This window comes from Dromaius novaehollandiae, chromosome 1 (genome assembly GCF_036370855.1).
Source record: "Dromaius novaehollandiae isolate bDroNov1 chromosome 1, bDroNov1.hap1, whole genome shotgun sequence".
In the NCBI taxonomy this organism is placed as follows: domain Eukaryota; kingdom Metazoa; phylum Chordata; class Aves; order Casuariiformes; family Dromaiidae; genus Dromaius; species Dromaius novaehollandiae.
In genome coordinates this window covers 37,218,387-37,241,593 of record NC_088098.1, presented here as the reverse complement: position 1 = coordinate 37,241,593, position 23,207 = coordinate 37,218,387, and the positions used below count along the sequence as shown (strand labels likewise).

The window sequence follows — 23,207 nt, the reverse complement described above, 5'->3', positions numbered from 1 at the left end:
ACAGAATGTATACAGTTGTAGGTATTAATTTAAAAAGGAAACTGCTACCTTGTGCTGCAGTTTCATTATTAGTTAAAACCAGCATAAACCAGCACTTCCAGTGAAAAACACTGTCTCTTCCATCCCCCCATTGTTACTTACGCAGCATTTCATCTTCTCTTCTGTACTGATAGACAGCTGTTAGTGGAAGAGTATGGTGAAGAGAGGTGAGGTATAACTGACTGGCTAAAAAAATGAAAAATGGTTACCTCTAAAAGGTATCAGTTCCTTTATGTAGTTCACCGTATGCCTGCATAGAATGATTACACCAACACAAAAGAGGTAGTGGCACTGAGCAGAGAACAAGAAACTGGGACTATCACTTTTGGTAGTAGTTGCACTGTTTTCCTGCTTGAGGAATTATGTCTTTGAACCCAAATATCTGTACCTGAAAGACTTTCTTGGTCTCCTGTCTTAGTTACCTTAACAGTAACACCAGAATAGCATGTGCAATCTCTCAAGGACCAATGCCCAGAGCTAGCATGCACCTATGGAATCTAAAGGACACCCAGACCAATTCACGTACCCTAAGTGCTTTCATAAAGTCTCTGGTGTTTCATCTCAGTGAGTTATAACTGTCAACCGATCAACTGAATGCAAGTTACCTGTATGTAATATAACCATTTTTGTATCAGGCCTAAATGGACACTTACAAAAAAAAAAAAAAAAAAATCTCATCTTCAGTAGGAAAGATCAATTTATTTCTAGCATGAGATCAACCATCATCAAGAACAGCTGTTACCACACACAGTAGTCAAGTGACCAGCCACCTCCTGAGCTGCTAGCCTGTGCAAAAATTTAAATTCTCCACAATGGGACTCTGCAGGTAGTAGTTAATAAGATACATACATATATATATATATATATATATATATATATATATATATATATATATATATATATATATATACACACACACACACACATACACATATATACATACATATATATATAAATATATATATAAAAACAGTCTAAGAACTAACTAGTCTGTGAAGGTGGGGTGCATGTAGCCTGTATAATCAAAATATAAATTATAATCCAATATCTCCAAAAAATAACCTATCTCGATTTCATTTAATTTGAATTACCTGAACAGTTTGAAATATGTATTTGATGGGATGAGGAAAGAAGTGACTTCCTACAGTTTGTTTTGGTTTGCAACTCATCAGAAAATTCAATCTCTGCCAAAGACCTAGTGATTGAATATGAAAATATAACACACGTTTTCAAAAAAAACCCATGCAAACAAACAAAAAAAGCTTAGAGTTTAAGAACCCACACTTAAATGAAAAATGAAATTTGAGCTTAATTTAAAATTGAGGCCTCCGCTGCAGTAACACTTACTTGAGTAACAGATATCATCAAGTCCCAGTGAACATGAAGCACAATTCCTTTTTTCTCCTAACCCTATTAAGAGGCATTTGAAGGTGTCTCTAAATCAAATATAATTGCACACACATATGAAATCAGTCTATTAAGTGCTCAGTTATGTATCCATGCCTCTTACCACCTTATCAATGCTTATGTATGGTCATAGGAACTATTTAGTTAGATACAGATATATAATTGCAGGCACAGGTTAGGACTTCCTACTTTACTCTCACCATACACATCGCATCCTAGAATAGCTCAGTTCCTCCTACATGAACAAGTACCGATTTTTTTCGGCCATGATTCTTTTATGTAGATGTGGCACCAGCCACTGTCTAGAAGTGTTCAAAAACAGTCACTAGAGTTGAAAAATAATTTAAGGTACCTACTCAGCCACAGATAAAACCATCTTACCAGCCACTTTTCTACAGCCCATGAACCAAACCTTAGCAACCTCAAGTTCCATCTCTACAAGAATACTAACTAAAAAAAGAGACTGAGAGCTAGTACATTTCTAAAACAAAATGGTTATTTACAGACACATTTGTCAGTGGTTTCTCAGATGCACTTTAAAAGTTTCACCAGCCTCATTAGCACTCTCCTTTCTGCAGTCTAACAAGGAACAGTCTGAGGAAACATTGATCATTGCCTACAAAAACACAGGCCTGAACTTGGTATGGCTTCATCTGCATCACACTGGAAAACACATGAGTAGTACTAGTGGTTCCAGAACTTCTGTTCATGGTCCAAATTCTGAATGCCAAATCATTTACAGTGAGATCTATTTCAAAGTTTAGGCAGAAGGCTCATAGCAGAGCATTAGTTTAGAAAAAGGGAGAAAAAGTGTCCCAAACTTACTTTGAGCTAAAATATTACCTCAAAAGTGAAAGCTACAGAAACACTTTTTTTACTGCTTTCTGAAGCTTTGATTCAGTGCCTCAGACGACATTTGAAAGTCGCAGGGAAACTTACTCCTCAGTGCCTTGCTGATTGGGGGGGGAGGGGGGAGGCGGGGGAGGGTGCAAAGAATTTCATAGAGTAATATGCGAGGGGAAAAAATAGAGGAGAATAATTGAGTAGGCAATATCAGCCTCTTAAAACACCCAGAGCAAAAATGCTAACAGCTGGTAAAAAAAGATACTATTACCAAGAAAACTGGTCTTGAACATTAACACCTTCATTTTAATTAAGCTATAGCTCAAAAAAAAAAAAAAGCTAACACAGTCAACATCACAGTATTTCAACACCTGGCTCTTAAAGCAATCAAGACCTGGTGCGTGCGTGCGTATCTGCTTTACATTCTTTAGAGAGATTACCCATGGCAAATACAAACAAAACCTCCACACTTGAAATGGTTTTGAAGGCCACTGGCTACCATGCTTGCTGGGTACAAATACAATGATTACAGAGGAACAGTATAGACACACAAATGTATTCAATATAACTGAAATGTTAAAATGTTTACTATATACAGTTTAGTATAGTGTCATTTTTTTTTAAACTTCCCAGTATCAAAGCCATTCCATGAACATTCAGTAATCCAAACAATCAGCCAAAGCTGCTTTTCTCTTTTCTGTAAGCTATCCTCTTCCCACCAAACAAAAGCAAGAACCCTTAAGAAAACATTTTCAAAACAAATAAAATTGCCTGAACATGCAAAATGGTAAAAATCTATTAAGGAGAGACCTAGATGGGTATAAGTTTTACCTTGGAACAGTTACTATTAAAATGCTGCTAAGATTGACAAGTATAAAGTTTTAAATAACCCTGCTCACTCCCCCGAGATAATTATCTTCAAGTCAAGCATTACAGAAAAAAATAGGTCTACAGGAACTAATCAAGATGTTGCTTCTTGTATACCTTTGACAACTCTACCCAAAAAGAAATTCAGAGTTCTCATTTTTTAATTCTAAACAATCCAAGTTTTTCAAGTGTGAAAAATACATCCAGGACCCCCAACCCATGGCATTTTTCAACCATCATGATCTTGATTAAGGACTTTCACAGTATTTGTGGTCTCAGCTTAGACTACATCTGTCCTTAACAAACAGTAGAGGAGGAAGAGGTTCCTCATGATTGCAACGTGTTACAAGGCTGCCTATCAGCAGAGAAGGAAGGAAACTACAGATAAAGAACACTGCAAGGGGCATTTGCTCTTATCACTCTTGGAAAGCAAAGCAAGCCTACCCACTCCAAACCTTCCAGAGCAGCTCCTCACTGCTAATTCAAGAGCAACCTTCTCATCCTTGACATCTGAGTGGTTAATACAAGTAGTTACATCCCAAATGTGAAAGGCAAAATTTACTTTTTAAAAAAGACTGCTAGCATTTCTTATCAGCCACACCTGCAATTCAAAGAAATGACAGAACACCAAAGAGATATGCTTTTCCTAAAAATCTGAATATTCATGCTTAGCCAGTTATTAACATCTTGAAGAAAGTCATAATATGACACTTTTGTACACCTTTGAGGAATCACAGACTTCATATGCTGCATAAGTAAGAACCATGCACAGTTAATCCTGGCAGACTTGCCAATTATATTTCTCAATTTTAGACATTTTCCTTCTTCTTTCCAGAGTTTCATTTTAACACAGTTTTTGACGAAAACATTTTAAAAGTACACTTCAAAGTCAAAGTGAACCAAGGTACTTGCTCTAAAAATACTGAAACTAACTTGCTTATTTTATTTGAACCCAAATGTTGATTATATAAATTCTAATGACTTTATGCTATGTAAAATGAACTGCCAAGAAACACAGTGCTCAACAGGAAACAAAGGCACAATGCTTCACCGTAATTTCCTGAACAGGAAATGAAATGCTGTAGATACGCTGAGCTGTGAAACCTTGACATTCACTGAGTAAGATTGTTTCTTATTACCTGATAGAGAGATAGCATACTAAAGATATTAAAAACAAAATCTATACTGATTCAGCTCTTCACAGTGTTTGTTCACAATTGTTGTGAGAAGTTTAATTGGGTCTCAAGTTATCGTAACAACTTGATTCATCTACTAAAGCCTTTTTGTATTGCTCATATTTGCTTTAGATGGTACAGATCACATTTGTACTAGTAAACTGCTCTAAAAGAAAACTCCTCCATAAACAATATCAACAGCCTAGAGATGGACATGTTCCACTCAGTAATAAACAGATTTTACCACTGCTCTTCATTAAACATTCAAAATATATACTGTCAATGGACTAACTGTTGTTACCTATCCCTTCTATTTCATGTTATTATATCAACCACCAGACAACTAGAATTTTTCTCTAAATATGATTTAATTAAAAACACTAAATCAGCTTTGATTTTTATTTTATATATGTACAATAGTTACCAAATAATGAATACACTGAATCAGTTATGTTAAATTTCATATAACTTCAAAGGACATCAGCTTGGCATGGAATAAACTCACACTGCCTTTTGCATATACAAAAGAATGAATTAATATAATTATGATAACTTTTGGGTTTTTTTAACCTGCTTATGGATTCTCCAAATAATCTGGCATAAAAACAGTGAAAGTACTTTATTAATCAGTTAATCTATTAGCAAAGATAAACATTAGCAAAGTTTGCAAGAAATCAATTGCAAAATTACATCAAGTGTAGGACTGAATGTATTCACATGAAAGTTACCTTCATTTAGAAAATAGTTTTGAAAAAGATCCCAAGTAAGAGTTGTGCATTAATTTGGTCAAACTGATTCATATGAATGAACAGTCAAGCTTACTCAGATATTGAAAATACGACTATCCCTTTAGTATTCACAAACATTTATCTATATAATGTGTATGTGTGTAAATATATATATGCATATATAAAGTGAAGATATGTTAATGTAAAAATATACTGTTCATCCACTCCCAGTTACACAAAATTCAGTATTTGGACATTAAACTGCGTAAGTAAAAATGTCCATTTCAAATCTACATTCAACCAGCAACAAATACTCAGAAGTATTTTTGTAAACATTTGAGAAAGGGAAACCCCCTTCATTTACAGAATGACCTTTCTCTAACACATCAGCATCTTTTCAGCTTGAAAATTTTGTACAGCAGCTTCAGCTGGCTTATTTTGAATCTGCTCAAATCAAAGAACTCACATTGTCCTAGATCAATACATGTGAAGCTCGGCAGATGCATCATTTTCAAATTCATTCTGAATCACCATCCATTTCCAGTTCACCAGCAAAAAGAAAATGCACTTGGCTACAAAAATATTAAGGAATGTTATTGAAAACAAAAGGCTATTTTGGTAGAAGAAACTACAAAAATAATTAAGTTGAGTCATGTTGTAAAGCTTTAATGCAAGAGCATTACAGTACAGATTTTCTTTCCAACCTTAAAGCTTAATCAACACCAAATTTAAATATCCACCTCTCAAGTGCTTGGGCGGGGGGGGGGGGGGGGAGAGAGAAAAAACGTGCTCAGCAAAAGTCTTTCTTCAGTTTCACCAACTGTAATTACGCAGGTGTCAAGCTCTGTGTCTCAGATGTCTGTTGAGTGCTGTCTCTTGTTCCATTGGCTGCAATTACAGGTGTTGAGATACTCTGATATAATGATGCAGGACAACTCAACATAGCCCCACTTTCATCCTCTGTGGTATCTGAATCTGGTGTAACAGATCTGCTTTCTATACCCAGGATTTCACTAACTGCTTGAGGCAATTCCTATGAAGAGGGAGGAGGGGAAAAAAAGATCACTCCAGTCAAATAAATGAAAAAATTAACATGGCTTTTCCCCACCAAATATCTAATCATTTATCTGAATTTAAGTATACTGAAAGCCTCTCGTTCAGCATTAATTCTGTATGAGTTTCATTAAAGTTACCATTTGTTGTATCTGCTTTTCAAAAACACAGTAAAGGTGAGAGGCTCAATAATCAATTCCTGAACAACAATATAATCTTCATCCCAAAAATAAAAGCCCAAACAACTATAATTACACTTTGTTATTGAAATTATTTTTGAGTGAACAATTAGTTGCTCCCAAAGTTTGATATGCGTGAAGTGCAATGCACCTTTCACCTCATCCTTCCTGAGTGCAAATATAAAATTACTTGTACTCTACCATACCTAGTAAAAATTAAGAAATCATTACCAAAGAGCACAATTCAGCTTTTCCTCCAGCAAACAGTATTTCCCATATAAAATTAATCACTCTTAGTAATAGACTTTTTAAATAAAGGTAGCCAGCATACTCTACATCATACCCAAGCATTTAGATATTAGCATGTCATACATGTACAACTACAGCTGCTGCACACCATCTATAAAGGCTCACAGTAGATATACTTAAATTAGCTTTACCTTGCAATTCATCATCTGCATAGAAATCGCTTCTGCTTTGCAAAGTATGTATTCCACATCAATTTTCATAGACAGTTCATTGACATGCTAAAAATATGTTCACAAAGAATAGTAAGTGTGACAAACAGTGTGAAATATGGTTTCATAAAATACAATACTACTATACTGCACTGCTAATAAATATCGCATGATAAGCTTGCCCCTTTAAACTATGAAGTGCTAAACATTTCTGCATTGACAAATAGGTACTGAAAGATCTAGTATCCAACAGCAGGTTTTCACCACTATCCAAGATCCATAAGAGGAATTCGTAGTACTTCCAAATCTGACAAAATACCTAGCACAGAGACGTACCCCAGCTCACATTTTCAGAGGTAACAAACAACATTACCGAAGACAAAGTAAAAGTAAATAATTTTGAAAGCACATAAGATGCATTCACTTCAAGTTTAACCCTTCAGAAGATACTATACACCTTTTTTTCCGCCACAACATGAAATATAAACATACTTTATTAACTCAAGCATTAATTAATATTTAAAAATGCATAAGAATTCAGTACCTTCAGTATTTCATTAAAGCCATAATGCTTGTCCATAATTTGCTGTTTTTCAGATTCTAAGATAGCACAGCAGAGGAGAAGATGAAAGTTCTGGCAAGGCAATTCCGTCCACATTACCTGTTAAAATATGAAAACCTCTTTTGAAATGCTTGTTTTTCCCTCTGAAAAAATGAGTGCAGATGTTGAAAATAAAGCTTAAGAGCTTCAGTAAGCCCTCAAGCTTGGTAATTTAAATAAGAACAAGCTATTTTTGAAGCCAACTAAGTATTTCTAAAATTTTTTGAAGTTTTTTTTTCTTCAGCGAATTAGTGATAACTGCAAATTAGAGTCATTACATGCTTAGTTGATTAAGATTTCAGTGTCCCCCCAGGTTGTCCACTATAATATTATTAAGCTGCCTGAACTTGCAGTCTTGTGAACATCTATTTGTTCTGCTTCAGCTCATCTGAAATTCTCTTACTGAAAGATGAATAATTTTACAACAACACAAAAAGCATTTCTTAGTTTTAATTGCTTTTATGAGGTTCAACATACCCGTGCATCAAGTCTGAACTGATACAAGTGGTGTGCTCAGCGATCCCTCCCAAAGGTGCTAAGGGTTCTAAATAAAGTTCAGAGTGGTGCCCAATTCCCTCAGCATTAAAATGGCCTCAAGACATGTACACGCAGGTGCATGTGGCAGTATTGTTTTCTGATGGCAGACACATTAATTTGTGGTCCCATGGAGGCCACAGATAATCATTCTCAAGTATACTGGAACTGAGTATGCAACCTCAATATTAATACCCTATTTTAGCATGTCCATGAGAGTCGAGTCTTTGACAAAACCTGAATATTTGAAGAATCATATTTATGATGGGCAGAAAGTTGGAAGGCAATACTTTTGACAGCAAAAAGAAAGGTTACAAAAAATTGCTCAAAATTACTCTCACAAACAGATTAAGAGATTGAAGTCGACTGTTTTACTCTCAAAAAGAGAAGTAAAAAAGCAGACTCATTAAGAGTCAGTCTTACTTCATTAGTAATAATTTTCTACCTTAATTATTTAGAGAATACAACCTTAAAACTCAAAAACAGCTCATTTGTACTGGAACTTTTATAACCAGTGCATGATGCCCTTCAATAGAATTGTATGAATCTGAAAGACATCCAAACCACATTCAGCTAAAATAAAGTGCAATTAATCTTGAAGGTTAAGTTATTCAATTCACTCAGTCCTGAATTAGATTAAGTATCTTTTTCAGGTATTCCATATTCCATTAATGCATTCTCTCACTCTGGAGAAAGGAATAAGATATAAATAGGCTGATAAACAATAACAATAATGCAAAAATGCATACACTCTACCAAATACAGTTTACCTATATACCATTTTTTGTTCCTGCTTCATAGGAAGGGAATATTGACAGCTGTACATGGATTTGGTTCAACATCAAGCCTGCATATGAACAAACTACTGCCTACACATTTACAGTACACTTAAACTCTCCTGGTAGGCATACCACTAAGTACATACAGCAATCACTAATGAAGCACAGCAAACAACAGGCTGCCTCTTAGAACTAAATCTAAACCTGAACATAGGTGATGGACACATGCCTATGCAGGATATGGAGGAGTCTAACCAAAATACAGATCTGTTTAACAGTTACCATTTTAGACATTAATAGACTATTTAACTTTCATACCTACAGTTTAAGGATATACTGTCTACTTTAAGAAGTAATCTGCTTTGAGCTCTAACTTCAGTGGAAGCTCAATTGGGCCTCAAGAAGAAAAAAATAAACAAGTATGTTTACATTCTCTTTCTTATCTCTGAAGAAAATCAGCATCCATCATGACAGTTCCATAATTTTTTGAAAGGCATATCAAAAATGGCAACAAGTTTGGAGCAGAGCATGGACATGAGTTTATGGAGATAAATGGATGGCAGCAGTATCACCAGGTGATTACAAAATGGTAACAGTAATACAGCATTGAAATTGAGAATATCAAAATGTACTACTTAAGTCTAATAACTTTTTTTCCTATTTCTTTCTGATAACGTTTTATAAGTAAGGACTCACTTGTTCTAGTGCTACCTCAACACCTGTGAATATTAGTAATAAATGCTAGCACGCAAGTAATTTATAACTAAATCATTCCATTTTTTTACTGCATGAGTTGTACTAGCATAATCCTGGAGGTAAAGAGTGAGCTAGGCTCTGTAATTTTGTTACAGAATTTTCTTTTCAGGGTTCTTCCTTTTCCACCCAGTCTTCCTGCACCATCTTGAGAATGAAGCAGCTCACTCGTGCAAATGAAAAGAGTATGAACTGACTGGAATTACCAGGTAATATTGCTTAATCGAGGGTCTCCAGTGTGAAGGAATGACCAAGCAACTCTCAACTTTGGTACATCTAAGTAGTTGCTGTTTGCTGTCCATTTGGCTGAGTTTGAGAAACACTGCCGAAACATACTACAAATAATCCCATCTACAGACAGAGGCAGCAGAACAGTTCAACCTGCATTCATATTTCTGTAAAAAGTGCTGCATTAGTCGTAACTTTATAGTCACATGACCTGTATCTCAACTTTTCCACAGAAGCTGGAATGCCACCCCTCTCACGCACACACTGCCCAATGCATGTTGCTGTATCACGTAGTGGTGATATGACTACCCACAGTATCTACCATGTTCTGATGGTTACAACTCTTGCTCAGTAAATGGGAAGGCTTGGGGTCCAGCCTCTACTCAGCCTGATGGGAACTGATATCTTCCACATCTTAGGTGGATGCCTAACCACCAGCCTACTGAAGAATCTTCTCCATTCCTCTTTTGGAGATAAGCTACCATGCAGCCAAGAACACAGAAGTCATGAAGTCAGTAAGGGCAGCGGAAGAGGTATCCAAAGCTAGTTTAGTGGTTCAGGCAACTCAGCTATATGACAGAACTGGAGATCCAAAAGAACACCCTGAAATATATACATTAGACTGGGGGGGGGGGGGGGGGGGTCATGGAAGCTGGGATCAGAATCTCAAATGCAACCTTCTCCTCTCCCCATTCTATCCCCAGCAAGTGAGTACTTGACTGGGTAACATCGCCATCGACCAAGATCCTTCATGTCCCTATCTAACTTTGGACTACAAGATACACGTGAATTATGCTTTCACAGTGAAATAGCATAAAAGCAGCTCATTTCTCTCTACTGATTGCATAAGGGAAAATGGTTTCCTGTGCCTATAGCATGCTTTTATGAATCCTATATGTAGAGCCCATTGATACCAATGAAGCTGCATAATGAATGGAAAATGTACTGTCGTAAGCTGGACATCAGTGACAAAGGTGATGCTACCTTTCAGATAAATATATTAACATAATATCTTAAGTTTGTTTTAAAAAGAAAAACAAGATTTTCCCTTTGCAGTTCCATTTCGCCTAGCAAAGAAGTTGAGTATCTGCAGTAAATATACATTACGATGTGTTGAAAGGAACCTACAAGACTATCATACCTCAGTGGGATTCCACCATCCCCCCAAGACAAAAAAAATACATGAAGGAGTTAGAAATACAAAGAATTTCTTCTGTGTAGGCACATGTATACACATGCTAAGGCAGAGGTGATAAACACTGTAGCCTAGAGTTATAAATATAATTCTCATCAATTTCAGATTTCATGAAAAACTCCTATTTATAGAGGAAGCTGTAAGGAAACAGATTACAAAAGGATTCTTTTGTTTAGATTACATAGCTAACTTGGGCCAAACTGTCAGTTCCAGTATTTGCATCTCATATTCACTTGTCTAAGCAAAACAGACTTCAAAAAGAAAAATAAGTCTTAAAAAAAAAAGAGAGAGAGAGAGAGAGAGAAAGAGAGAGAGAGAGAGAGAGAAGGCAACAGAACACTGAAGAGAGAAGGAGAGGACAGCGATTTTTTTCTTAAGTTCATTATCAGTTTATGCCTTGGAATAAGAGACAATTCTTTTGTTTGTACATTCTGGTTCGCATATTTATAAGTGTTATTCATAAACTTTTTAGTCCTCTTCAGCTACAATACTGCCTCAACATACTATGATAGTAAATTCCACAGACTGATTATAAAATAGCTAAAAATGATTTACTTTAGACAGTTTCAAATATTGGTCCTTTTCTTTATGCAATTCCTTTTTCATTATTGGAAAAAATAATGAAAAAAAGCATCAACATTATTTTTCACTATAGCAGAAACAACATTATTTTTCATTAGAGTAGAAATTTTATGCATCTCAGTCCTGTTCTTTTCATTACCCTTCTGTTCCCCAGCATAACTCTACATGATGTTATATTTTAGAAAATGCTCATTCTGTTCATATGAGGACTTTATTCTCATTTGGGAGCTTTCAATGGATTCTGTGCTCTTGTTAAACACATTAAGTGCATCTTAGACAAAAGAGCTGCACTGCTGTCACACTTTTTTTTGAACAAATTACAGAATGTTCGAAGATGTTAGCCTTAATTACTCCACAGGATCTCAAGATCACCTCAGTCAAAAAAATAATAGTCCCATTAACCTGGAATTACCAGTATTTCCACATTTTTATATGCCTTGCTTTATGTTACTTGGCACCATGAGGCCTGATCATCAAGCTTATTTGCATCTTCTGACATCATCCTCTTTATAGTTTTTGCTAACATAAAAACTACTCTTCTACTGCTTCATTCCACATATTTTGTAAAGTAACTTGTATCTTTCCAATGCTGGTATCAAGGTAAATGTCAGGTGGATGAGGAATTAACAGTCAAAGAGATAAATCATGCTATTTCTCCTAGTGTAAACTGTTCTCCACAAAAGAATCACCTGGTACCTCTACACTTACTACTTTCACTTAAAAGCCTCTTCTGAAGGAGCCTCTTCAAAGTTTTTTGAAAAAGCCAACTTATTCTCACCAGATCTTTAAAAGATTTTATTCATTAACTCCCCAAGTTGCTCTTTGGGCTAAGATGACATGAGGTATGCTAGTATGTCCTCATCTCATTGCACTGATTCTGATTTTTTTTTTTAATTCTTTTAGAATATTAATCACTTTGCATAATAATCCATGCTTTTGTTCTGAAGTAGTATATTTTATAGAACTCCAAGGACTGCTGGAGTTTGAGAGATGAAATATCTTACCTCCCACAGTCGAAGAATATCTTGAAAGCTAAATTCCCTTTTAAATCTGATAAGAAGCCATCGGAAGCAGAAATATAAGTAGCCTGAGTCCTGAGATTCTAGGAATAAAATTTGATATATATCATAAACACCAAATTTGGTTAAGACAGTAGGAAAAAAAAATACATACACTTTACAGGTACATAATCATATCACTGATTTTTGAGAAGGCAGGCCCCTCACAGTCACTGATATTTGGCAGGGGATAGCATATTTACATCAATAATAACATGGCCCTTTTTGAATATGTATGGAGCAGTTATTGAAGTCTTTTATGTATTTTTAATTTACAAAAATTATACAAAGTCAAATTACTGGAATGAATGAGTCCTGTATTCATATAACATTACTATTAAAAATAGGTTCAAAGACTGGTCAGGATATCAATGCACACAGAATGCACTAAGTTGTTTTATTTTACTGTGTGTGACAAACACACCTACCTAAATAACTGCAAAATCCACTGTCTAGTAAGCGAAGCAAAGTACTCAGCTGAATTAGTTGTGTCTTCATACCCTGCATCTGCTCTTCAAAATTCTGATGCTGGGTGAAATAAAACATCAGCACTGTCAGGTATTTATATTAATTCAAATAACATAGCTGTAGATCTCAAAATTATGGTTTAATTATAACAAATATTTTATCATGGCAGTAGTGGTTCTCATTCTTTAAACATTTAACACATGAAGCAGTTAAAGGACTGTACCTGTATATAATGATATTTCTGCCTTTGGCTGAAAGTTTCAAGTAAAGCAATGACCTACATTTCTTCAACAATTTCTTTATATATTTTCATACCTAATAGATTATACTCCATATATCAGCCTACTCTCCCTACCTTCAAGTAGCATCGTTGCACTCAAGCCAGAGAGAAGACTTTTTTTATTATTATTCTCACACCAGTCACATGCTGTTTCACCACAATTAGAAAAGCTTCAGTTTGTAGAAAAGTCTAAGTTGCATTTAACATGTGCCAAAAGGTAGTTCTGACAGAGAACCATCACCTGAACTGGAGGACTCCGGACTAATTTGTACTTGGCCATGCTGGCTGACTTACTGGAAATTTTCAAGTAACCAGATTTGTCTGCTTTGTACAGTAAAAACATCACAAACTCACATAACTTGTGTCAATAATCAGACACGGCATATTGACTTCAAACATAAGATGACCGTTCCTTTAAAAGAATTAAAAAACAATGAAGTTTATACAACAAAATTAGCACCACATGCTATCCACACCTTATCTGTTTATGCAGGCTAAACAAGCCTTATACTTTACCATTTGATCCATGTATGATACAAAGCACCAAAAGGCATCAACTTCATTCTCCATAACATACAAGACAGGTGAAAGCAAGTCACTCATTCCCTGGACATAACCTTGAGGGGAAAAAATAGAAAAAGCAAAGAGGAATTTAACTAAATTCAACAGTTAAATAGTTCAACTGCGTTAAATGACTGCACAAAACATTTGTTTCGTGAAACAAATGAGTGACTGAGGAAAACATTTGTTTCATGAAAAAAGACAAACATTTGTTTGCAGTCCAAAAGTTGGTAAAGATACTGTAATTTTCAACTCTACAACCAATAAAGAGACACTAATATTGCATTAGTAATAATAATTGCACTAATAATAACCAAGATCCAGATGATCTAACAGGATTTAACAGCAGTTTCTGCAGACTTGAAGAAAATATAAAACACATTATTTTTGTGGTTGTTAAAATATGTACCAATTGAGCAGACAAAGGAATGCATTTTTAGTAATAAAAAAGGTCCCATTTTTAAATCACTGAGTTTTAGCTCAAAAGCAAATACTGATATTTTTAAGATTTAATATATAACTTACACCATCACAAATACACACTAATTGTTATTCTCTTTTCCATCTCTAATTGATTGCTTTCTTCCATATATTTAACATCTCTTAAGGTGTTCCCCCCCCCCCTTTTTTTTCCTCCTCTCTCAACTGAAGATTTTCTTTTCGATTCAATTAGGAGAAATGTCAAGTTTCAAATCCCAGAAGACATTCAATGCCACAGCTTTTATGGAGTGAAGAAAATTCTGCACTTACCATTTCTTTTTTTCTGGCACTGACTGTGCTTTAAGGATTACTGTATTTAGATAAGTAGAGAGGGGGACTGTTCTGTTTGGAGAACAAGAGCCATAACTATCTCTTTTCAGAACAGTGAATCACTTTCAAACTATTTCATATTGAGGACCTGATCCTGCATACTCCTGTGCATCCTAAACTCTTCCCGAGATGGTTACTTGTGTGACAAGGCAGAAGTATGCAGAGAACACATTTGGGATTTTATTTTAAATCCATCAATGCCTAAGACCGCAAGAGCTATGTAATCAAGCAGACAAGAGAAAAGAAAAACTACTCTCTATCAAACCGAGAAAGGAGCAAATAGCAAAGTACATTTGAGAAGCATAAAGGAAACAAGTATCCAGACCTGAGTGCCCTTTAGGTTTCTGTGTCTAGAAACAGTGGATCAAGTTCATATGCCCTATGAGAAAAGCTTGCATAGCTGGAGAATAAAATGCTCCTTTTTAGGGCACGACATTTTTATAAATAGCTAGAAAGTTTTAGTTGTATGCACCATGTTTTCAGAATTTTAGTTCTTTAAATGTTTCTTCCAACTTGTTTGTTATTAATATCATAATTAAGAAGAGTAGAGGAGAAGGATTCTTAGAGCTCATTTCCCCCCGTCTTCCTGATGCTCCCAACTACCTTATTACCGATCTCAAGTCAACGTACCTACTGCCTCAACTGCTACTGACCTCCCTAAATAAGGGAGGACTTAAGTGATCTGTAGGTCTACCATTAGTGCTTGGTTACTATGATGTTACGTTTCCCAGTCAGGCTCAAGCTTTGCTCATTTCATTTCTTAGCAATAACTGAATCACTGAAAAGATGGCTGAGTGAATGAATGTGAAAATAGGGAGCAGAAGTGAACAGAAAAAGGCACAGGGAAGAAAAAACAGGTAATAATTTCATTCAAATAAAATTATTTATCAGCAGCTGTTCCGTGCCCCAGATGGCACTTTGCAGCACTACCCAGACCTCTCTACAATTGCTGTTGAAGGATAAAAGAAACAAGCATTATTACCATGCTTTTGAGTAGTTTAGAATCCTTGGGTAGATACAATTATGTCAAATACAGCCTATTTCCACTCTTCTTGCTTTTTTATAAAATAGAAGACAACCACTACCTATATTTAAGCCATCTAAATGTTTTCATAGAGTGGGTGGTAAATGTGCTTTAATTCCATTAAGATATATGTCACTGTGTGTTAATACAGGCCGAAACATGAAAGGCATATGGAATAGTGCAATGTTTCTTAAACAGCTTCGATCAGTTTTATTTTTCCCCCATCCTCCTCAATTTAACATCAAGACTCTTTTCAGACTTGAGAAAAAGGACAAAAGCTGACAAGTACTGCCACTCTGCAGCAAGTTCACTAACAGTTAAGGAAGTCTTCCTACTTTTTGCCTTCAAAATTTGGCATGAGATGGGCTTTCAGAGTCCGAGCGCTTTTTTCTGGGGCAGAACACAAAAAAGAAAATCAAATACAGAACAGCCAAATCCAAAGCCAGGGGTGAAGGAGAGGGAACCAATTAAAAACATGTATTCTCTCCCTCTTTTCCTATACAATTAAAGTTAAAAATTAGACATTTCAGCTACACTTTGATTAACAGAAGATGTTATGTGTTCTTGCTCCTTCCACAATGGATACATACACTAAAGCATGATTTTTGACAGACTGTTAAGTGTACTTCTCAAGAACCAGCTTTAAAAGCGTTCATAAGAACATTCATGTTTACAAACAGCTGGATCAGCATGCTGAGTTTTAATTACAGCAGTGGCAGCTGGTTTATGATTATTAGTATAAACAGTCTAAAAAATTGATGTAACAGTCAAGCACTGAACACCCAAACCCAGTTAAACTTTGAAAAGCAAGACTGCTTCAACTCTCAGAAAACAGCAGGGCTACAGTGAAGACAAGCTGCCACTTAATTCCTAATCCAACCTCCACTGCTGCATGAATGTGTCTGTGATAAGTATCCTTCTTCCTCTCTGCTGCCTAATAAGATACTGAACAAAGTTATCTGTGTTATTAAAATATAAAACCTGACATTTATAGAAAACATTGTAAGTAATAAAAGTTCTAGTGCATTAACAGGCCTTAATATAAGCAAAACTAAATGGGAAATTAAAAGGCTTTTAAATTCACAGGAATACAACTTACCTAAGTCAAAGTCATACATGCAATAGGTCATCAAAATATCATGAAGTAAAATCAATCCTGGATTATCTTCACCTTCATAAAATTTATTTGTTCGATCTGTTCTGTTTACATCCTTCTCTAAGAAAATAGTCCAGATTTAAGACATTTTCAAAACAAGTTCTAAGCCAACATTTAACAAATTCAGTATATTTTTTAAGCTGCTGGGTTTTTTTCCCCCTCACTGTTGCAAAGCTTTGAAGTGTTTAAGATGACAACTGTAGCACTGAATGTCATTTTGAAATAAAGAATATTTTAAAAGTAAGAAGATCCTGCCTGCCTGGAATAAAAAGATTCACTTATAAACAGATTTCAAACTTCTTTTTCTTTTAATGTTAAGTACTTTTATGGAAAAATTCCTGATTATGACTCTGAAAATGTTTTACATCTAAAGGGATTAAGAACAACTTTATGTAAGTATACAATACTTATGAGATGCAGCATAAGCCACAGTGGGAAAGTTACCACACCATCAGCTCAAACACACCAATGTAATTCATTACAGCAAGTTCTTTTTTACCAAGTTTCTATAACCCTTATTGAGTCTAAACTGCCTGTTTCATCTCAGGCATACACACACATACAGAGCAGATTCATTAATAATGTGAAATTAAAGACTGATAAAATAAGCAAAATTTTGAGGGCATTTTAAAAAATGGTAATTCTGTAGTTTCAGATCTGTTTTTACAACATAAACCTGCCATCCACATTTCAAACACTTAATGAACAGCACTGCTTCGACAGAAATGAAACTTCAGTCATTTCTGAACTCTGAGAATATGTATATATAAATATGGATATGCATATTTAAGCACATGCTTTAAAAAGATAGTTTACTAACCTAAAATCTTTCTTGACTCCTAGCATGTCTGTTGAATAACAGGCTACAATAAGGGTAGCCAATGTTTCAGAACATCACTCAAATCTTATCCACCTCCAGAAATAACTATTTGGTAATCCCAGAAACTAGTATCCAATGCTGCTACCAAAGAGAACTGAGAGCACAGACTACTAACACAGTCAGCAGAACTTTGTGAAACTTAATTTTTTTTCATTTGCCCTTTTTTTTCCTTTTTAAAAACAAAATGCACATATACAAATGCTTGCAAGGAAATTTAAAATATAAACAGAGAACTGTCACATTCTTACTATATCAACATTGTTTTAACAAAGTTTCCAACTGAAACGTCATGAAGTGACGTGAACAAAAAGGTTTTGCTATTAAGAAAAAAAGATCCAGGCAATATTTAACACTAAGATATAAAGCTCTGAATTGCTCCAGTTAAAAAAGTTTTAGTGTTAAGTATATAATGAAATTTTGGCAGCTCTGATAATACCAGCATGTTGGGTTTTAGTGCCTCTTCATGCAGGTTCCTCAAAAGGTTACTCTTCAGCTTCACGTTGATTTGTAAAGGTGCATGAGCTTATACAGTTGGGTATGTTTCTAAATCTAAAGTTACCTATAAGACTCCGGTAGTCTCTTAATCTTGAATTTCGTTTTTCCTGTTCCTCACTGACAGATTTCCACTGCAGTTTCATCCTGAAATATTCATCCCTGAAAAAAGACCATTTTGAAATCAAAATGTGCTCAATTATTACATTCCTTATTATTGCTTTTTATTAAAACAATTATTTCTTCTGTTTGTTCTTCTGCACAAATGGGATAACAGCTCTTTAATACAATATTTTTATTTTAATATAACAATCTTTTTAAGAAGGTCTGTCAAACACTTCACTGCATTCAACAATATTACAGTTGTCTTTCAACCCTCCAAAAAGCTTTCTACGTCACTCTGTGGAAGAAAAAAAAAAAAAAAAAGGAGTTTTTTCAACGTATTTTGTAACATGGAGGAAAAAAAATCCATACTCACGTTTTTCTTTTTTGCAGATTTGCTCTCTCTTCCTTAGTGCTATTCCAAGGAAAATACCCCAAAAGAAATTTCCATGCCTCTTTTCTTAAAGTATGGCAGAGTCCCTAGGGAAAAATGGATAGGAAACATTAATAAAAAGACTTCAATTTTGTGAGGAAACTCTCCCATAGTAATGCAACACTTCTTAAAACAACAACTTAAAAATTTTTCTATGCAGTCTTAAGTTAGAGGAACATGGGAGTAAGCTTCCTCATTTTATGTTTTAGCCAAATCTTATCTGCTCACTATGTATCACACTTGGAGGAAACAGGAGGAAGTGAACATGATGAACATTTAGCTACTAGCACCTGCTAAGCAGCAACACTACTTCGATTTGTCAGGTAACCACAATAAAAATTGATTTCACATGGCCTGAAAACCATAGAAGCACTGCATTCATCCTTACAAGGAAAAAAAAAGAAAAAAAAAACCTTTACAAATGATATTTCTTCCTATATTTTTGCCTTACTGCTCGAAACAAAGCCTTTAAAGACATTACAGATATTACAAAACGAGTAATTTTAAAGTTATATATTTAAACATCATGCTGTTTTTAATTGCCAAATTTTTGGTCTCTCCACAAACTGACCTTCAAGGACTACTTTTTTTTTAAATAAAAAATATTTTCATCTAACAGAAGATAGCCAATGTGCAGATGAACCTTCCACATAACAAAAAATATCAATGCCCATTCAAGGATACTACTTGTCAGAAATCTTTCCAAGTAAAGCTCATCATTTGTATATGACAAACATATCCTATCCTATCCTGCTCTCAGAAGAAATTCTTGCAACTCCTACAGTACAACCATGAGAACAAGATACTTCTGCTCAGAGTTACCCACCCAATGCCAGCTTGTATGCTAGTGGCATAATGTTTGATTCCTCACCATAGTTCTTCATTTACCATTAAATTAAGGCAAGGGAGATAGTGCAACAAATAGCAGTAACAACTGAAAACTGTTGCTCTATGCAAGTAGTAAGTAAACTTTTCATCTAATGCAAATGATTCAAGAGAAGCTTCTATAACTCCCCACCACCCCCTTAAAAGAAGATCTGCACTTAATATACAAGAATTTTTTCAGGATTGAGTCAAGAATAGCATTGAGCACTTAGTATCTCAGGCAATAGACAACAGAGATAAGGGAACCTGGGGTACTGGGACAGAAGGTTTTTGTTTAATAATTCTCTTGCTTGCAAATGGTCCTTAACCAGGCACTTTGGTCACAAACTGAAAAGGGCTTCATTTTAGCTCCTCACTTCCAGTGCCTTCCTTATTATGCATAGGTCTAGGAAAAAAACCAAAAAATAAAAGAACCACACACACACATTCTCTGCCTCCACTCAGACTCCCAGAATGCAAGACTGCATGCTTGTAAACATACAAGCGTACAAAGAATGAATTAAGATTGCTGGATTCCGACAAAAAAAACAACACAGACAGTGAAATAACGTTAGGCAGAATAACTATATTACGTATAATTAAAGTTTTCAAAAAGTTTTTGCACTGAATTTACTCTCACATTACAAAAACCTCAGTTAACATAGTTAAAAAAAAAAAAAAAAAATCAGTGAAAGTGATCAGTCTACCCTGATAAGGGCCAAATCCAGGCAAACTATTAGGCAAAAAAAGGGAAGCCTGCTTTGGAGGAGGAGAAGAAAACACCCTTAAAACAAAACAAAACAAGAGGGCCTAGTGTCCTAGCATTAAAGCATGGAAGTTTCCCTGAAAGGCACTTTGATCTCTCCTCTCAATCATTTAGCCTTTGTATTTTCAACTCATTCCCTTCAGCCTGCCACCACAAGACTTCTTTCTTTGTACAACACTGTGTGTTTGTAAGACCGTTGAGGTATTCAATTAGCATTAAATCACACTTTATAAAGTCTCTCCAGCAGTATTGACTGGTTCATGCCTGAAGTCCTGCACTGAAGGATTACAAGTTTAATGAAAACAGCATAACCAGAGTTTGGGAAGGAACAGAAAAAGGGCCAGAAGCAAGCCATGGGGCTTGCTGAATTCAGAAAAACAAGTTACCCCTTTGAATATCAATTGCTTTATGTAGTCGACATTTAAAATTCTTCCTTCAGAATCCATATTCTTAGCCCATTCTTCAGCTGACACAGGCTCTCTTCTACTAACTTCGGGCTGTTTTCCTAGATCAATCTGAAACACAAACAAAGATGCTATATGAATCCCATTGAAATACTTCACTATTTTTAAACAATTGCATAAATAGTACTAAGCTTGCTGCTGCTTCTTCATACTCAGTGCAACTACATTTTCACTTGAATATACCTTAGTTAGGGACTCTAAGGATCTAAGGCTGTGTCTACATTAGACAATAGTGTGGACCAAAAGAGAAAAGACTGAATAGTCCCGTACAACTGGAGCACATTAGATATGTGCAACACAGCAAACAGGGACAATAGGGAGCTTCACTTCAAAAGGGTGCTCCTAACATGCATTAGCGCATCTTGAAAGAGAGATGAAAAGCAACTCAAGTTCAGGGATATTATTCCTACCAAAACTGGAGAACACAGCTGGAAGATCAATTTAAGCACACTGCCCCCTTAAAACAAACAAACAAACAAAAAACCCCAAACCCACTATGCATGCTTTCAGAATTCCTAGCACCTGCCAGTTTCATAGTTCAGAGGTTAGCCTCTCCATTCCCAACTTACATGTTTAAGCACAGTAGAGTTCAGTAGACTGTAATTCCTTATTTTCTAAAAAAATTTTGATCATGGCAATCACAAAGCCAATTCCTTTACAACTGTTTAGGAGTCAAAAGGCAGTTAGCAAATTAAGACATGTAGGTCAGTGTAAGTTTTAATATGCACCATTCATTATATTTTTCCTCACTGATAAATTAACTGATTAAGTGCTATGTAGCAAGTTCTCAGAGTCCAAATTGCTTAGTTCATACAACCACAACTAAGTTAAGACTGTTTTGAGCTCAGGAAAATAGCAATCAAAACAATTTAATGCTCTAAAAACATGTCAGTTGCTTAAATAGTAATCTCAAGCATTTAAAAATATATCTTATCCACCTATCTGTAAAAGACACCAAAAGCCCACACAAAGTGATTCATGATCTAATTACAAGTTCCTTCTACATTTGGTTCAAGCCGTACACAAATCTGTACATCTATATAACATGGACATAAATCATCCAATTAAACACTTTGTTTTAATATTCTCAGTCCTCTTTAAACAAGCTGAAATGTTAAAGTGATTAGCCATCAGATCTAGATATTAACCTGCATACCCTCACTTTACTTAACGTATCTGTCTGATCGCAGAGTGAGACACTAAATGTGAAACGAGTCAGTTCAGTTTGTAGGGTAGTGAATCTGTAAGATATGGAGCTTTTTAGCCCCTACTGCAGCAATAACAACATTCTTCTTTCAAAGCAAAGAATTTTTTTTAATTCCTAGTTGCATGCATGAAAATAATATATATTGTGGAAGTAGCAGCTCCTGATCTTACACCGGTCAATAAAAGGTAGGACAGCACATGCCACAATTACTAAGCAGAACGGTGTAACTCACCAGGCTTCAAGTCCTACAATTACTTTAAAAGTGTGCATAAAAAGAAACTATGCGTCTGAATCATATTCATATTCCATTTACACACTCACTCGTGTAATGACTTCAAATCCTGGTTCTTCCTGCTGATTAATCTTTAGCCCTGGAATAGCATCATTGAGAAAGTCTGCCATTTCTGACGGTGGTCGTCTTTGAGTTGAAGGGTCAGTTAATCGAAAACTGTCAAAAATATAGTTTGTGACTTTGGAAAATCTTCCCATTGTTGCTGTGTATGGATCTTTCTTCAGTTTCTGCATTATAACAAGGAAAACAAATAAAATATGAAAAGCCTCATATTATCTGGAATGCTTATACTCAAAGTAAACAAAGAAAAAAAACAGAAAGAGAGGTAACATCCAAAGGAAGTCTCAAAAGCTTTTAAAGGTTCACGTATCAGTACTTTCATATAGTACCTTCATTACATTAGGATAAAAATCAGAGTAAATGTAAGATCTTAAGTATTAATAGTTACCACTAATTGATTTGAAAGATTGGATAGTAGTATGCAGACAAAATCTGACCTATGTGTAAAAGCAGATCAGATCTATTATTTACTTTCCAATGATTAATGCCCCAGAAGTCTTCCTTCTGCCTAGCTGCTCTGCCTTCACAGAGGAAATGATCTTGAAGCATCATGAACTCTGCAAGTAATCTTGCACAAAACTATCTTTGATCACTGAGTCCAGAAACTAATTTAATTCACTTATGAAGATTTTCTTAAATGAATCAGTGGGACAAAATTCTGGCCCTAGTCAAGGTCACTGCAAATTTTGCCACTGACTTTCACGAGGCCACAAAACCCCCAAATGATCAACACTTTCAAGAAAAAATTCTTTTAGGCAATATTGTGTCCTTCGTTGCTATATTTCCAGCACCCCTTTAAGACTGGCAAAAAATACAAAGGAAAAGAATATTTATTGCAGGAACAATTTAGAGAATTCTAGTTAAAATAT

At 35.3% G+C, this 23,207-nt stretch overlaps 1 protein-coding gene across 1 annotated transcript in view; it reads right to left on the bottom strand.

The window, feature by feature from the left end:
- Positions 1 to 4,716: 4,716 nt before the first annotated feature.
- TBC1D15 (TBC1 domain family member 15) overlaps positions 4,717 to 23,207 on the bottom strand; it is a 37,593-nt gene continuing 19,102 nt past the window's right edge. Inside the window, exons 7-17 of the mRNA XM_026100372.2 lie at positions 22,308 to 22,505; positions 20,702 to 20,830; positions 18,629 to 18,732; positions 18,218 to 18,312; positions 16,722 to 16,838; positions 13,744 to 13,844; positions 12,908 to 13,007; positions 12,426 to 12,523; positions 7,294 to 7,410; positions 6,732 to 6,818; positions 4,717 to 6,092 (exon numbers count right to left, since the gene is read on the bottom strand). Coding sequence (XP_025956157.1) covers positions 5,886 to 6,092; positions 6,732 to 6,818; positions 7,294 to 7,410; positions 12,426 to 12,523; positions 12,908 to 13,007; positions 13,744 to 13,844; positions 16,722 to 16,838; positions 18,218 to 18,312; positions 18,629 to 18,732; positions 20,702 to 20,830; positions 22,308 to 22,505 — 1,353 coding nt within the window. The 3' untranslated portion in view covers positions 4,717 to 5,885. The remainder of the gene's footprint in view (positions 6,093 to 6,731; positions 6,819 to 7,293; positions 7,411 to 12,425; positions 12,524 to 12,907; positions 13,008 to 13,743; positions 13,845 to 16,721; positions 16,839 to 18,217; positions 18,313 to 18,628; positions 18,733 to 20,701; positions 20,831 to 22,307; positions 22,506 to 23,207) is intronic.